Source organism: Papio anubis, chromosome 19, assembly GCF_008728515.1.
Source record: "Papio anubis isolate 15944 chromosome 19, Panubis1.0, whole genome shotgun sequence".
NCBI lineage: Eukaryota > Metazoa > Chordata > Mammalia > Primates > Cercopithecidae > Papio > Papio anubis.
Window position 1 is genome coordinate 54,955,492 of NC_044994.1, and position 18,174 is coordinate 54,973,665.

The 18,174-nt window shown below is 47.2% G+C and overlaps 1 protein-coding gene across 1 annotated transcript in view; it reads left to right on the forward strand.

Moving 5' to 3' along the window:
* The first annotated feature begins 562 nt into the window (after positions 1-562).
* The window catches only part of TNFRSF11A (TNF receptor superfamily member 11a), a 61,631-nt gene continuing 44,019 nt past the window's right edge, over positions 563-18,174 (forward strand). Inside the window, exon 1 of the mRNA XM_003914449.5 lies at positions 563-2,344. Within this exon, the coding sequence (XP_003914498.2) occupies positions 1,796-2,344 (549 nt within the window). The 5' untranslated portion in view covers positions 563-1,795. The remainder of the gene's footprint in view (positions 2,345-18,174) is intronic.

Genomic DNA, 18,174 nt, shown 5'->3' on the forward strand with positions numbered 1-18,174 from the left:
ACAAATCCAGTTATTGTTGGAAATTTCCACACTTTTTCTCAGAACAAGTAACAGAAAATCAGTATAGGTATTTCAATCTATTTGACCTAATTGACACTCATAAAATTCTTTACTGACAACAGCAAAATACACAGCTTTTTCAAGTGCACATGGAATTTTGACCAAGATATACCATGTGCTGGGCTAAAAGTAAGGCAAGTGAATAGTTCTGGCAATCCAGGAATTCAAAACAGGTTATATTCTATTGGCATGGGACAAGTATCTTCATATAAACAGTTACCTTATGATATGGTTTGGCTCTGTCCCCACCCCAAATCTCATCTTGAATTCCCATGCGTTGTGGGAGGGACCTGGTGGGAGGTAATTGAATCATGGTTGCAGGTCTTTCCCGTGCTGTTCTTGTGAAGTGAGTAAGTATCATGAGATCTGACGGTTTTAAAAACCGGAGTTTCCTTGCACAAGCTCTCTCTTTGCCTGCTGCTATCCATGTAAGATGTGACTTGCTCCTCCTTGCCTTTCACCATGATTGTGAGGCCTCCCCAGCCACGTGGAACTGTAAGTCCATTAAACCTCTTTCTTTTGTAAATTGCCCAGTCTTGGGTATGTCTTTATCAGCAGCATGAAAACAGACTAATACACGATACAAAGGAGGAATTATACGTATGGATCCAACATCAACCCAGAATGTGAGCAAAAACACAATCCTAAGCAAGTAATGACAAAAGCAATAGGATGCTATGGAGATGGAGCAGGAACCCATCTTAGGGGCCTGTGGAGCACCCCTAAGCATGGAAATAAAGGAAAATCTTGAGTTCCTTCAAGGGAAATTCCAGGTACCTAGCTAGCTCTAAGAAGTAAATAAGAAACTTGATAAGCAAGAAGGTAATTGTAGCTTAAAACAATAACCAAGGAAGTTAGATTCCCTATAGAAACTAAAGATAACATGTTAACATATGTCCCTGAGTTGTTTCTGAGAAACCCAGACCCCCACCAAAACAGATCCACCCGCATGCAGACCTCAGACAAGGGGGAAATGAGGACTGAACCGACCACCATTCTTTCTCCTAAATTTTTTCCTGAAGGGCCAGGAGGAAGTCACACCCAGGAGCCAGAGCTAACATTCTTTTTTGCTGACCCCAAATATTTAACAAAGCTTCTCTTCCTTCACTGATGGCAAGTCAGAAAATCTTTGAATGTATAACCTATAAGCACCCTCACTTTAAAGATTTTCAAGATATCCCAGCTTGTTAGACCAAACCAATGTGCAACCTCCATGTATTATGATTTTCCCTGTAACTTCCGCTTTCTTGAAATTAACCCTGCGTTTAAAAATCCTTACTTGAAAGACAACCGAAGGTCAGGATTTAAGCATGAGCTGCCCCGTTCTCCTTGCTTGGCGCTCTGCCGATAAGCGCCCTCTTTTCTCTCACTGCAAACCTTGGTGCGGATGGCGTGGCCTTACTGCACCAGAACAACGGACCTCAGTCTTTAGGTAACACTGTGCGCCAGACATCTGGCCAGTCTATATCCGAAAGGGCCCCTGTGGTGATGGGGGCTGGGGGACGCCTCAAGGCTGGTGGAGCCTGGTGCCATTCTGGAATTTGGTGGGTGCAGGGCGGGTGAGGGGCGGAGGCAGAGGATCTGGAGGAGAATAAGAGATAGTGGATGCTGGCCCCAAAATTTTGAAGCAAAGAACAGCAGTATTTTACGAAGCTTGGCGGATGGTGTATTGTGCTGATGCCTTAACTGCAGTCGATGAAATCTCCAGGAAGGATCCTCCTCCCGTTCATTCTCGATGGTGGCGCATCCACTTTTGGAAGGCCGGGCCTGGAAGTGTGGGCGCACGGGGTCGGAGCAGGGCCACCCCGATGCCCCCATTCCTTCCCGGCAGGCGGGGCCCATAGGCCTGGGGTGCGGCAAGGCAGGAGCCAGTGCCGTGAAGGGCAACGCAGAGCCGGTCTCCCGCCAACCTGTGGGCAGCCGGAGCACCCGGGGCCGGGACGGGGACCGGACCAAGGAGGCACCGGGTGCGGCGAACACATCCGGGGACCCTCTCCCACCTGGGCCCCGCGTCCCACGGCGTGCCAAGGCAGCTCCGGCACCACCTGGCTGGCACGGCCCGGCCCGGCCGGAGGGGGGCGCAGGAGGGCGGCGCGGGGACAGGTGCGGGGCGGGGCACGGGGGCGGGACCACCCAGGCCTACAGCAGCCGCGCCCGCTGGGCCACAGAGGCCGCTGAGGCCGCGGCGCCCGCCAGCCTGCCCCGCGCCATGGCCCTGCGCGCCCAGCGGCGCCGCCCGCTGTCCGCGCTGCTGCTGCTCTGCGCGCTGCTCGCCCGGCTGCAGGTAAGGAGCGCCGGCGCCTGCCGGGCCCCGCGACCCGACGCCTCCTCGGGACCCGGGAAGGGCCGGGACCGGCGGCATCCTGGCTCCTCCGCATTCCGAGAGGAGCCGGAGTTTTGGGGAGCGGAGGCCATGGGATGCTGGGGAGGCGCTTCCAGAGTTGGACGGCGGAGGGCGGGAAAGGGCAAGTGGAGGGAAACTGGGGCGCAGAAGGAGCAGGTTGGCGGGACCCCAACACCTGAAACGGGCTCTTCCAAAAGCCCCTTTTAGTCGCAGCCTTTGATGCTGTCGTTTTCTCCAAACACTTCTTGAGCACCTACTAAGCGCCTGCGCCGGGCGGTGCTGCGGAAGACAGCGGCGTGGGGACCGCACCCGCGGGAGATAACCGTTCCCGACACGATTCCTCCTAGGTGGCCGCCGTCCCATATTTCCACCTGGAAAGAGACCTGATTCCCTCCGTCCCTGAACTGCGGGCTTGCCTTGGCCTCCCCTGAGCCCCTTTGGTGACACCCCTGTCCGCTCGCCTGGAGTCTCCACACGGCGGGGAGAGGCTGCGCGCGCGCTCGGGGGATGCTGGACTTGCCCCTCGCAGACCCGAGTAGCTTCCCGGTGCTCTGGGAACAGATTTCTCAGTACAAGTTAGTAAGCGAATGCAGCCAGGCACGGACTTTCTGCCTCCCAGAGGAGGGCCGCAGAGGGAAGCACACCCAGCACAACAAACACTTTAAAAATCGTTGATACGAACTTGAAAGCTCTCACAGGGAAGGGCGAGTGGTGGTTTTCTTGGTTTCGGCAGGGTCAGATTTCCCCTCTGTTAACACTAGCTTAGGCTGCTGCCGTCCCTCCGCAGCCGTGCGCGGAACCCGGAGAGGAGTGGGGACGGGCGCGTGGAGAACCGTGTTTGGGTGAGAAGAGAGGGGGAAAGCCTTGACAGAAATAATGGGGGCGCAGTGAAGGCTGAAGCAAAAGATTCTAAGGAAGATTCAGTCTCGATTGTATGGGTCTCTCAGTATGGTTGAGGGAAACGGAGGCGGAAAAATCTAAAGGATTTTTTCATTTTAAGTACTTCAGGTGTTGCTTAATTAAGTGTTCAACAGGTTAAACGGGGTGCTACCTTATTTGAACCAAAGGACCAGGGTTTCAGCGAACAGCTAGCCACGTAAGAAAAACCTGCCTGACCACGCAGTTGCAAAGTTATCTCTCACTGCTGTTGCAAAATGACATACATTCATATGCGCATAAAAGGCGTTCCGTTCTAATATGAACAACAAATGCTATCAAAATAAGTTTATTTTTCAGGGAGACCTTTCAACAAGTGCTGTTTCCTCTCTTTTTCCCTTTAAAACCCTTTTCATTATGCATGTTTAGAAATGTATCTAAACTTTTGCATTGGTCAGTTCCAATTCTAGGGGAGCGAACCTTCTAGGAACCTTATGAATTCCTTGGCTGGGCTACGAATTCAATTGACATAAGACAGATTAACAGGAGAAAAACTGTGCTTAATTACATACATAGGCTCAGGACTCCTACAAAATAAGAGGTTTGAGGAATGGTCAGATGATTGAAGCTCATTATAGCATCCATAGGGGCTTCTGCAGGGTGCTGCAAAACAGGTTTTGGGAGGGTTTGGGGAGGAAGTATACGGTGAGTAAAGGACATCTTGTCAGGCACATAGAAGATTCTCAGGCAATAAAAATGGTCTCTGACCAGTCCCTTGGGAGAATAGGTGAGAGTCTGTGTGGGCTGGTTTCAGCCTTCGCTCTCCTCTCCTGTAATCTGAGTTAATTTTCTCTGGGTGAGAATCTTCTTTGGGTGAGAAGATTCCCACGGCGGAGTTTCGAGACATTTGAGTTCGTTTTGGAGGATCTTTGTTTGACCAGAGTTCAGAGAAACCTCTGCCTGTGGGCACTACCATCTGCCCTCAGTTCAAAATAATCAGCACACCATAGTGGCATATTTTGGGGTGGCATTTCCTGAACTCCTTCACAATCAAGTGACATTGGAATGCTTTTCTGCTTATTTTACTTGGTGCTCAACCTTCCCAGTAGAAATGCATTTTCTTTCAAAGATGAGACTAGATGCAGCCTTAAAATAATATTTCCTAGAGATACTGTGGTTATCTAGGAAAAAGCACTCTCTGTATTCAATGACTGCTTCGTTGACCAGCCTATTCTATTAGCTCAAAATTTAAGAATGACATTGACAGTTCATTGAGGATGTTAATGATCAAACACCAGGCAAAGCTGCAGGAACTGCTTAGTGGGGAAATTGGTTTTGCAAAATAGTTGGCAGAAATGGCTTCCAGAAAATGCCTTATCTGTAGGGATTGTATTTAGTTTCATTTATATTATATTAAATAGGTTCAGACTTACCTGAAAGGCTACAAGTTTTGCTCTTTAAAACATTTATATGATTATATCTCTGCTTGCTTGTATTTGTGAGGGAATTTGTTTTCAGATAGAATAAAACTATTTGCCTACAGATAAAAACATTTTGAATTTTTGTGTAGCTACTCCTGCTGTTTATTCCAAGCAACAAAATATAGATGCACATTGTTTTCATTAAGGTAATGGATTGTACACGGTCATGTTTATCTGGGGTTATAAGATGCAAGAGCAGGTGTGTGCATATGCAGGGCAACAGACATTGGTGGTGTAAAACACTGTGCTAATGAGGAACAAGGGGAAGGCGCATGGGTCACAGTCTAGTGGAAAGCGCCAGATGGGAAAAGCTGTGATGATAAGAGGGCAGCATATAAGAAAAGTACAGAGGGTGGCAGAGGGAAGGAGAGAGGGAGGGAGAGAGGGAGGACCGCTGGAGGAATCCCTAAGGAGTTCGGGATGAAGAGGTTTCCCAAGTGGTCTTGGAAAGATGTGTGGGAAACCAGAGGTCAGCGAAGAAATGATTCTAGGAGGTGGGAAGAAAGCTCCCTATGTTGGGAGGATGGTGTGAGTGGTTTAGACCTAAAAGAATCTTTACAGGAGGAAAAAAAAAAAAACCATATATTTTTACGACCTTACAGATAGCACAAATCACCTACTTCAGGAAACCCCCACCAAACAAATTGGGCATTGAACTTTTATAGTTTTGAGATAACTCTTGGATGGCCCTTACTGAGGTGGTAAAGTCGACTAATCAGATACAGGCCACAGGGCCCTAGAGCGTCCATGGGGAGACCCCTCCGAAGAAATCCCCCAGGGTGCGGCTCTGGGTCGTAGGGTGGGTGGGTGCTCTGTGCCACCGTTCCTCCTGCCCCCCATCCCATCTGAGAGGGGAGACATGGATATGAGCAGTAATGCCTTGTTTGGAGAGCACAGACACAGATCTGTGGGCTTGCAGTTCATTTTGCTGATAAATATTTCAAATGCCTCCCCTGTTATTTCCTTTCTACCACTTCCCCCTAAAATGGCAAACCTGTAATAAGAACATACTCTGTGTGTTGATAAGGAAATAGCTTGCTTTTTCAGTTATCTACCAGAACTTCTTACACCAGGAAAACTGAAACAATAAAAATGTGCCTTTGGAAGTCAATAAATCAGTGTTTTATGAGGACATGAAAAGGGGAGTTCCAAACTAGGGCCTCCTCTGCAAAGAGTGTTGTTTTAAGAAGGGGTAGTATGGACTCCATCTGCCATGTCAGTATTAAAATTTCCCCCATTGTATTTTCCTATTTTTGAAGTTCATGGAAAAAAAAAAAAAAGTGTTTTTCCCACACACTGCATCCAGTGGTCTCTAGGAATGTTGTCTAGGCCATTTTTTGGTTTGTTTTTTGGTTTTTTGGCTGATGTGAGTCTGCAGCCCATCCTGATGGTGCGCAGCTGTCCGGGTGGTTCACTCCCCGGGGCATCTGCTCCCTGGCCAGGTGGCCCGTGGCCTGTCTGCTGTCTCCTCACAGTGTCCTGGCCTTAGTCCGCAGGGAAGCACACCTGCCTCTGAGCACGCGGGCTGCTGACTCCAGCTAAGTGCACCCCAGAACTGGCGTGGGTAGGAGTCTGCCCAGCAGGTGATTTTTCCTCTGAGCACCCTTTCATTCTCTACCCAGATTGTGGGAAGGCCTTTCTGTGTATTTCCCTCTAGTTGCAGTGTGTGGGCTTCCTATGGTGTCCACTGCTGGAAACACAGTTTAAGTTCAGCTCACCCTTTCTGCCCCAAAACACGTAGCATGAAAGAACCAAGAAGGAGCCGTGGGTTTTGGCAAAATGGCCTTGATCCCTCTGAAGTTCTTAGTGAACTTTTGAGGTTTAAAACTGAGTGGGCGTGGAGCAAGATTACGCACAGCCCCATATCTCTGTCCTGATTCTGAGAGACGCTCTATTTCCTGCCAGTGAGACTGACCTGGCAGCGCTCCCCGGGCAGGCTGCCTGTCTGCCTCGGTCACCAGAAGCTCCTTGTCAGAGGGCTGACTGGTGCTGCTGTTCTTACTGCGTCGCGTTCCAGTCACAGTGCGCTCTCACACCAAGAAGCCCAGAGCAGCCCCAGGCAGCAGTGGGAAGTACATTCTTTAGGGCCGTGTGATGATAACTTTATATGTGTATTCGTTTTGTGAGCCACCCTCGACTTTCAGCCTTTGAGTGCTTTGGGTCACCGCATGCAGGCCACAGCATTCAATAATGAGAAAATAGACCTGAATTTGTGTTCAACGCGTTCAGTGACTGCAACAAATGGAGTGCCCACAACCGTAGCACACTCTGCAATGGGCTAAGCAAACAAGAGACCAAAGTCCGCAGCCCCTGTCTTCAGGAGATTTGCAGTCCAGGCGTGTGCGGACCACTAACAGACAGCAGGATCCGGTGTTCTGGGGAGGGTTTTCAACTTGTGGGCACACAGGACAGAGGGCCTTCACCTGCAAGCATCAGAGGACTTCCCATCCTTCCTGCGTGGTCACATGTGTCTAAAGCACTGCAGACAGCATGAGAGAGCAGCACTTAGGCTGGGGGTTCCAGAATGACAGTGCTTTGTCTGGCGGGGAGAACGGCAGGGATTCGTATCAGAGTGGAGTGTTTGCAGGGAACTGAAGGAAAGACAGGACTTCTGGACTCAGGGGTGTGAGGAGAGAGGAAGGCAAAAGCCAGCACTCAAAGCCTTGAGGTACAAGTAAATACTTCAGATTTAATCTTGAGCTGTGAGCTGGAGAGGACCATGACCAGTTTTGTGTGTTAGGGGAAGAGTGTCTGGGTGGGCCGGGGGGCCAGTAAGGAGCTCACTGCTTTGGTTTGGGAAAGGGCCTGAATCAGGTCAGGGCAGTGGCGAGAGAAGAAGAAGCTGATCCAGGGGCGATTTCAGAGCCAATGGGGCTGTGCAGGGGCCGAAGGCGCAGGGGCAAAGGACGGATGTGGCTGGTTATTAGAAAAAAAAGACATGACAGGCTGGTCTGAGTGCAGCGGTGTTTACAACTAATTGATCACAACCAGTTAACAGATTTCTTTGCTCCTCCTCCACTCCCACTGCTTCACTTAACTAGTAAAAAAATAAAATAAGGCCAGGTATGGTGGCTCATGCCTGCAATCCCAGCACTTTGGGAGGCCAAGGTGGCGGATCATGAGGTCAGGAGTTTGAGACCAGCCCGACCAACATGGTGAAACCCTATCTCTACTAAAAACAAAAATAGTAGCCCGGCGCGCCTGTAATCCCAGCTGCTCAGGAGGCTGAGGCAGGAGAATCACTTGTACCCAGGAGGTGGAGGTTACAGTGAGCCGAGATGGTGCCACTGCACGCCAGCCTGGGTGACAGAGCGAGACTCCATCTCAAAATAAATAAATAAACAATAAAAAAGACATGGCAGATGTCAGGACAAAATAGCTGGCTGTTTGGATTATATTTTTCACTTTTTTAAGGAAATTACTGTCTTAGTCCAAATCAAAATGTTGTTCTGGTTCAAGTGAAGAAGTGGTGGTGTTTTTCCCAAACCAAAAAGAAGGATTATGTTTAGGCTCTTGAATCCCACCTTTTTTGGGTTCTCTTATTGGGAGGCAGAGACAAAGTTCCTTAGACCCTGTAGAGGCAAACATGCTAAAAGCCCCATGGCATTGTGCGCTCCAGGAAACTTGCAGGCTCTGGAATCTAGAGAGCCATTTCCAGACCTAGAGATGTCTTAGAATGAGAAGTTCAGCGTAGAGACAGAGCTCTTAACACACACTGAAGAGAGATAAACAGCCAGTGATCCCCAGAGAGTCACATCAGAGCAAAGGCAGGTGCGACCTGACCTGTGGTCTTCCCACACTGGCCTCAAATATGTCACCTAACCCCAAAAGAAGCAGTGTTTATGTTGGACCCATAGCTGTGCAAAAACTGCTTGCATGATACACATTTTCCTGGCACACTGCCGCTGCCTAAGATGAGTGTTTCCCTTCCTCTGTGTCCAGTGCCTCTTAGACTTCCCCACACCCCCAAAAAAATCCTAACCCAGCAGGTGACACAGAGGCCCCGTCTGGCACCAGCAGAGGGACAGAGCTGCCAGATTTCCAAGTGTCAGGAAGACCTGACTGCAAAAACCACCCTTTTAGTTCATCAAAGTAATAATAACTTACTGCATTTCCTGCTAAGAGTGTTGAGAGTACAAGAGCCACTTCCTCAAGCTATCAGAAATTTGAAGACTTTCCATGAAAAATGAGGAAGAAAAACTCTGTTTAGCTCTTGGTGAATGTGACGGCTAAGCTGGGCAATGGGGAAAGGTGGTGCAGCATTGCCGAAAATCTTACTGGCACCACTGTGTTGGCTGGTTTGGGGTTCGCATCACATCCCACAGATGGGAAATGAACCACCTCCCTAAAGTATTGACTTTTTAAAAATATGTACTCCTTACCTAATGTAGTTAGCACCTAACTTAATAGTGTATCACGTATTTGCCAGCACAAACAGCTGGCAAATTCATAGCCAGTAAAAGAGACTTTTAAAGGCCCCTATCTTCTCTCAACTTCATAGTCAGATATACAAGCAGGATCACATCTAACACTTTCATAGTAACTGAGAATCGATTCCATTTTTAAAGCTTAGTAGAGATTATTCACTTCCCCCCTTGCTAACCCGTTTCCTTGCTGAATAATTCCTAATGTCAGGAACTTCCCTCTAACAGACCTAAATCTAACATGTCACAATTTGACCCCATTTCCTCAAATTTGTTCTTTAATGGGGTAAAGACCGGTTGGTCAATGTCTTCTTTATTTTAATATTTCTATTGTTGAAGATTGTTAGCCCACAACTTCCCCTTCCCCAGGGTTTTCATTACAGTTCCTTTAACCTCTTTGTAAGCTTTTTTTTTTTTCTTTTCAATTCAACGATACTGTTTTGGATTTACTGGCAAAGCCAAGAACCCCAAACCAAACAAAAACCCAGCAGGTATTTTGGGAACATCAGACTTAGGACGTTGCTGCCTCTGACCTCAGAGAGCCTGAGATCTGAAGGGGAAGGTCGGATGTCCCATGTCCCATTGTTCGTTCCCACGTAGCCCCACAGGAGGAGCATGTGAGATGCCTCTAGCACGCAGGCATGGGAAGGATGAGTTCCGAGTGGAGAATCAGGCAGGGGGTGTTCGATCTGGTCCTGGAAGGATGGGTGTGATTCTGAGAGGAAAACAGAGCTGGAGGGAGAAGGGCAGAGGTGGTGACAGGCATGAGAAAATCATATCCCGCCCCAATGTATGGAGCCCAGGGCCGATGACAGGGACCAGGGAAGGATAAAGCCAGCTGGGAAAGTCATGGGGGTCTGGGTCACAAAGGACTTGCGAATAAGCCTCCAGAACTGGGACTCTGCCCTGAAGTCAGGAGTTCTCCAACTGTAGTGTCTGGGCCCAGCATCAGTCTCACCTGGGAACTTGTTAGAAATGCACATTCTTACGCCCCCCACCTACTGAATCAGAAACTCTGGGGGTGGAGGGCCAGCAGTGTGTGGCTTCACAACCTCTTAGCTGATTCTGACACATGCTCAAGTTTGAGAACAGCTGCTAGAGACCCCGGGATTCCATGAAAAGGTTTGCACTCAGCTCTGACAATATTAGAAGATTAATGTATTACAAGTACCAGCCATTTGTTGAACCCCTCCTGTGTGCCAGGCATGTGCTTCACATGGATTATGTCTAATGCTTATTCCACCTTGCTAGTAAGTTGAGAAAACTGAGGCACAGAGAGGCTGATTAACTTGCCTGAGTTTGCACAGCTAGTGAATGGCACAGCTGGAGCTCCTATCAGGCAGTGCTCCAGTGACTGGTCTTAACTCCTCAGGTGAACTGCTTGTATAGTCAACTCTATGATGGGGTAGGGAGTAGAGAAAGGGACCTTCCAGAATGCTGGGACAGAAAGCTTTTTGGTATTTGGGGAGACCTTTGCAAATGCGTGCCCAGTCTGCATTTGTGGAGGTCTGTCTTGTCTGCTCAAGTAGGTACTCACTGAGGGCTTTCTAGAACTATTTCTTTCTTTTTTTTTTTTTTTTTAGAAGGAGTCTTGCTCTGTTGCCCAGGCTGGAATGCAGTGGTGCCATCTTGGCTCACTGCAACCTCCACCTCCCACGCTCAAGCAATTCTCCCTGCCTCAGCCTCCTGAGTAGCTGGGATTACAGGTGCCCATCACCATGCCAGGCTGATTTTTGTATTTTTAGTAGAGATGAGTTTTTGACATGTTGGTCAGGCTAGTCTCGAACTCCTGACCTCAGGTGATCCACCCATCTCGGCCTCCCACAGTGCTGGGATTACAGGCGTGAGCCACCGCGCCTGGCCTCTAGAACTATTCTTAAGCAGAAATGGCAATGCTGTGTCTTTAAGGCTAATCCAGATAAAAGACAGGCACTCCGGGCACCCTTGGCACAGGGTTCATGTGCCAGTTGATCCCTGACTCAGGAGGAAAAGAAGTGTATGTCTTGAATCACCACCACTTCCTGAAGCCAAGGCAGCACTGGCTCGTCTGTGCCCCACACCCCAGAGGGAGACTGTACTGTACCACTGTGCTGTAGCCCTGGGTGCACCGGCTCAGAGGGCCGCATCTCTCCATGCGTGTTCATCCCACTCCTGCCACCTGCCAGGCCCGTGTAGGGTGGGAGGAGGGAGAAGGATGGCCTCGGAGCCTCAGGGCAGCAGACAGTGGTAGGTGAAACCTTTACCCTCATAAGCTTTTGGAAGTAGGTAGATACTTTTAAAGGTCCTTTATGTCTTTGTCTTACTATAATTATAGCTAATCTGGGGACTCTTCCCTTGGTGAGAATAACCTGGGCTCCTCTTTTGACATATCTCTACTGTGGAACCAATCAAAATCATTTTCTATTACTAACATTTTTTGATCCCTTAAAAGCCACTTTCTAAGTAGTAAGAGAAAAGCTCAAATAAGAAAGAGGGTCAGAACACACATGGCCTCTGGGTCACGGTCAGTCTCAAGCTTTTACTTGGAGTGAGATCAGGAGACACTAGCAGGGTTTAGGGGGAGAATGACAACATGGTGTTACTAATGCACGATGGCCAGAAATCTAACAGCAGACCCCAAAACCTGTGACGATGGACTGTGAGATCGAGGGGGCAGTTAAATTCAGTGAAAACACAGCTGGAACCTCTGTCTTAAGCCTTAACCTATTAATTTCTGTGGGTCGCAAGGTTTAAAAGTGAAAAATCGCCCCTTTCTAATAGGCTGCAGTTTCTGTGCTCCAGTTGTGTCCAGTTGGGGGTCCCTGTGACCAGGCCACTGGGGTCGGATTTTTTTTTTCTTCTTTCTTTTTTTTTTTTTTGTCACCCAGGCTGGAGCACAGTGGCGCGATCTCAGCTCACTGCAGCCTCGCTTCTCGGGTTCAAGCAATTCTCCTGCCTCAGCCTCCGAAGTAGCTGGGATTAGAGGCGCCTACCACCACATTTGGCTAAATTTTTTTTTGTATTTTTAGTACAGACAGGGTTTTACCATATTGGCCAGTCAGGTCTCAAACTCCTAACCTCAGGTGATCCACCTGCCTTGGCCTCCCAAAGTGCTAGGATTACAGGCGTGAGCCACCGCGCCTGGTCTGGGGTCCGATTTCTATGTAAAATTGCAAATAACCAAAGCATCAGAATGCATAACCAATCATCTTAACTGTGTGGGGCAGTCCTTATAGGTAAGGGGACTCAAGGCGGTGGGTACCCACTCCTCTGCACCCAAGGGGTGAGGTCACACAGAAGAGGCCTCGTGGGAGGCTCTCCATTTCCTGGCATAAGTGACGGGCACAAAGAGGCTGAAGCAGCTGTGTCTCCTGTTAGGCAGCCCCGTGTTCAGTCCTTATTAGAAAGGAGAGTTCCAGCCCAGAAAGATTGCTAATCTTGATTTTGCGACCCCCTTCCCCCAGGGTGTCTCGGATTTTGTCCCAAATTAGTGGAGTCTTTCCGAGTGCGTGCTTGAGAGTGTGAATTTGATTCAGTGCTAGAAGGAAATTGTTACAGTCTTCTGTAAAGGGAAGTTTTGAGGTTACAGTGGTCTTTTGGGAAAATTTATTCATTAATTTATCAAGTATTTAAATATTTGCTACATGCCTAGCACTGTTCCAATCTCCTTATCACCAGCCATCTCAGCAAGTTGATTAATCTCTCTTGGGAGGATGCAGGAAGAGAAGGGAAGTCAGGTTTCCAAGCACAGTGCCTGGCACATAGTAGGTATTTCACTAGGGCCAGTTCTTCCTCTGCCCCCATTCATCAATAGATAAATAGATAAAAGGTATCCAGGGATGGAAGAGGTGGTTCTCAATGTCTATTGTATAGTCAAATATGACTGTGCAGTGTTTGGGAATAGGAGAAAGTCCTGGCTTTTGGTTTTCAATAAAATCTCTAGCCTTGGTCCTCAGAGACCAGCACTGACATTGCCTGGGAGCTTGTTAGGAATACAGTCTCAGGCTCTGTTCCAGACCCAGTGAATCAGAACCTGCATTTTAATAAAATTTTCAGGTTATTCTGTGCACATTGGAGAAGCACTGGATTTCACCCGGAAGGCTGGGCAGTGAAGGAAGGGAGGGCAGCAGGTAAGGGGAATACTTCCTCCTTCAGTCACTTTGGGGACTCCTGGCCTGAGCAGTTCGTGCACCCCCAGCATGGAGGCAGAGCCTAGAGGGACATGGTTTCTAGCCGGCTGCACTCTCGGAAGTGACACAGGGCTTGCTGGCTTCTACTACAGTAAAGAAGAGAAAGCAGTTCTTATCTGAAATGAATACAAAGTTAAAAACAAGAATGACAATTTAAAAAGGCTTTCACACTGGGAGAATAAAGGGGCATTCACTGGAGCCTGTGGAAATAGGGGTGCATGGGAACATAAGGACAAGTCAAAGCCATCCTAATTACTGTATTGAGGAAAGAACCGGCCTAGCCCTCGGATTCCAGGTAGCCCAGGGCTGCAGACTCTTCACTCTTATCTCTCTGGAAGACAAAGAAACTTGCAATTAAAGTTTTGAAATGCAAGCTTGTTTCTTCATTTTCCCTTGGGCCGTATGTTTTCTTTTCAAGGAGCAGAGATAATAAATGCATTGTGAGGGGAGTAAGGCAGAGGGCTGAGTAAAAATCAACAGACCTTTGATGGGCGCCTGAGTCAGTGCTGTGCGCTTTGTTTCCTTTAAGAAGCACATCTGGAATCAAGGTGGTTGGGGGGGAAATGCTGATGGGTCCAATAACAAGCAACTTTCAAGATGGTATATAAAGTCAATTGTGCAAAGTTTGCTAAATCAGAATGGTGAATATATCAGGACTTCTAATCACAGTTACCCTATATTTTTAAGGTTTTTTTGTTTTTTAATCAAACCTGACCTAAGTTAGATTTTTTTTTCTGTGCATACTATATATTCCAAAAAAAAGAACTTGTGACAAAATGGTTAAGATGGCAAATTTTTATGTTATGTGTATTTTATCACAGTTAATAATATGTTTTAAAAATCTAGTGGCAAATGTGGTAATTCCTGACTGCTAATGAAAATAGCATGAAGTGCCTAGTATTTAAACCTTTATGGAGTAATGGCAATGTCCAATATGATCAATACCACACAATCCTGCCAGTATGGCTATATATAAACTCACAATGTGTATAAATTAGTAATCAGTTATGTGACCTTATACCCTACCCACCTTGCACTGCGCTTAATCACATGGGCTATCTTGCTGTTTCTCCATCAAGCCATGCACACTCCCTCCAAGGGCCTTGGCAAATATGTCCACCTGTAATCCTCCTCCTGGCATGTGCTGTAAATTTGGCTTGTCCCCTGGCTTTAAGCAGGACTCCACTCAAATGTCATCTTCTCAAAGAGGCTTCCTATAATCATACCATCACCTTACATAGATTGTTTCATTTTTTTCATGACAATTGTTGCAACCAGATTTCCTTATCTGTTTACTTATAGTTGTTGTTCTCCCCTGGACTATAAGCCAGGACTCTCTCGGTTGAGTATCTATCCCCTGTATCCAGAGGATCTGAAATTGTCCCTGGCGCATAGTATGTGTTCACATAATTGAGGAATAAATGAATGTATATCTAATTGGTTGACTTTTAGGTTGTGAACTCAATCAGTGTTGTCAGCAGCTAAATCAAATTCTGTGAACAGAACTAGGCAAAATTACTCTATAAAAACGGGCAAAGGACTTGAATAGACATTTCTCCAGGGAAGATACACAGGTGGCCGAGAAGCACAAGAAAAGATGCTCCACATCGTTAGTCAACAGGAAAATGCAAACTAGAACCACGAAGAGATACTGCTTCACACACACCAGGATGGCTATTATTTTAAAAACCAAAAACCAAACAAAACCAGAAAATAACATGTGTTGTTGAAGAAGTGGAGAAGCTGGAACCCTCATGCAGTGCTGGTGGGAATGTACAATGCTGCTGCCTCTGCAGGAAACAGTTGAGAGGTGGGTGCCTCGAAAAGCTAAACGTAGAATTACCATAGGATTCCCAGGTATAGACCAAAAAGAACTGAAAACAGGGACTCAGATACTTGTGTGCCAGTGTTCACTGCAGGATAATTCACTGTAGCCAAAAGGTAGAAACAATCTAAGTGTCCATCAATGGATGAATGGATAAACAAGATGTGGTCTATACATGTGGTGAAATATTATCCAGCCATAAAAAGGAATGGCGTTTTGCTAAGACATTATGCTAAGCGAAATTAACCAGACACAAAGAGAAAAATACTGTGTGGTTCCACTTATATGAGGTAAAGAGAGTGGTCAGACCCAGAGACAGACAGTAGAAAGGTGATTTCCAGGGGCTTGAGGGAGGGGGAATGGAGAGTTACTAGTTAACGGTTACAGAGATTCTATTTGGGGTGATGAGAATGTTCTGGAAATAGTGGCAATTGTTGCTACTTAATGCCACTGAATCATACTTTAAAATGATTAAAATGGCAAATTTTATATCTATTTTCCACAATAAAAAATGTTAAATTGCCCCAAAGTTTTTTAAAAAGGCATTCAAAGGACAGGCATAAAAAGAGCCAAATTCAGTGTTTGGCAGTGGGAGACAGCCCTTTCTTGCCTCCCGAAATGAGCTGCATTCCTGGCCTCCTGCAGATTTTGCCATCCAGAGTTGCCACTTTGCTGTCTGCTCCTGCCTGTGCTTTTCGTCTCCATCTCTGTTTCCTCCATGAGATCCTAGCCCAGGCTCTGTTCTTGTCTAAAACGAGTTTGCACCTTCTTGCGCTTTCTCATCCCAACAGTCTTTACAATATGTTTCATGGTGCTGCTAAAAAAAGACCCTCCCTTCCTTCTGCAACTCACTGACTAGCTGCCCTTTCCTGGAAGCCCTGAAGCAGCCCCCACCTTTTCCTTCTACTGTCAGAACATACCTGCCCAGTCCCCCAGGCTCTCCGCCTGCACCTGCCCGAGTCTCCTATTTGCTCTGTCCTCTCCCTCCTCTCAAATCCTTCTGTCTCTGCCCCATAACCTCACCCTCCCCAGCTTGTACACTTCCTCTTGGAAGTCCTTCCCTATCTCCTCCTGTTTCCCTGCCCATCCAAAGCCAAGGAAGACGTGGACACCAGTCGGAGTCCAGGGTTGCGTTTCTCCTTCCTCGTCCACAATCAGGGAGGATCTTTCCAGTGCTTCAGTTCTGGTACTGCTGTGTGGGGCTCTGACTGGTCAGTTTTCCTTCCTCTCTATATGTGGCTGTGTCCCCCGTTACTAAAAGCAGTGAGAGGGCAGAGACAGGTCCTGCCTTCAGTCCTGCGGCAAGCCAGGACCTCATGCAGGTATGGGAGAGAGCTCAGCGAAGATGCCTTTGACGATGTGATGACAGCAGAACTTCGTAAAGAGAATGATACTTCCGCCTGTTAAACTCTGACTACATCAAACTATATCTTGTGGAGAATAATTGTTTTTTGAGATAAAGGTGAATGACTCAGGCAAAGGAATGACTGGCCTCGCTCTTACCCGGTGATTATATGAACTCAGCCCCTTTTGTGGGGAACAGTATGTGTGTGGGGAGAGGACTGATTCCTATTTGTAATTTTCAGTGAGACCAGTAGGAGCTGACCAGCTGTGATTAGTCCCTTTCAGTTGGAGTTTTGAATACTTTTTATCACTAGATATACATTCATAAAATGCACTTTAGAATGTCCCAAATCCCTAGGCCCTGTAGTCCCAGCTACTCAGGGGGCTGGTATGGGAAGATGGCATGAGCCCAGGAGGATCACTTGAGTATGGGAAGATTGCTTGAACCCAGGAGGTCAAGGCTACAGTGAGCGGTGATCACACCACTGCACTCTAACCTAGGTGATAGAATGAGAATCTGTCTCAGAAAAAAAGTCCCCAAATCCTTTATCAATTGTTTTGGGTTTTTGGAAACAGGGTCTCGCTCTGTCACCCAGGCTGGAGTGCAGTGTTGCAATCACTGCTCACTGCAGCCTCAACCTCCTAGGCTCAAGCAATCCTCCTGCCTCAGCCTCCTGAATAGCTGGGACCACAGGCACACGCCACCACACCTGGATAATTTTTAAAGTTTTATAGAGACAGGGTCTCAAACTCCTGAGCTCAAGCAGTCCTCCCACTTCTGCCTCCCAAAATGCTGGGATTACAGCCATGAGCCACTGTGCCAAACTTTTTTTTTTAAATCAATTATAATATTGTTTGTGACAGTCATAATTTCTTCGTGATCTTCTCCAATGAACTAGACACATATTTTCATATTGTACAAATCATAAAATATATGAGCCTAACTTTTGGCAGCAGAATTTTTATTTCAAGAGCTACGTGTAAAATATATTTCTTAGACATGAATTATATTTTAAACACTCAGGGCATTTTCTGTTAAACCCTGTGATTCTCTGTATCTACCTCTGTTATGACTTAGGCCATGTACCTGACTGATGTAACTTAGGACCTCCAAGTTTTTAATGTGTTCCGTGATTGACAGGTCTCCCAGGTAGGGTGAACACACCCATGGGCTGTGCCAGGTGATCCAGCAGGGTGAGCAGGGGATCCTAAAACACTGCCCCTTTATCCTCGTGGTCTCTTTATAACATACCATCTTGGTAGGTGCCTATGCAATGTTGTTCTGAAGCTTGAAATGTGAAGTTCCGGTTTGTACAAAAGAAACATGCCTGGTATTTTCTCTGTGAATCTGTAAGATTGAAATTCTATCTGCCGAGCTTATTTAAAATGAGAATGTCTAGAAGGGCATTCAATCATAATTCATTTATGTCCTAGTTAACAGAAATCACAGATATAATCTGGCAGAAGCTTTATCAGCAGACGGACTGAGTAAACTGTGTCTGCCTTCACCCAAGTGTGGCTCGAAAAGCTGACTGAACCCCCAGACAGCAAGGCACTGAAATGACTCGGACCACTCATCGCCAATTTCGCATTGATGCCTCAAGTTTCCAATCCCATGATAAAGGACTTCTTTTTGTGAAATCAAACATGC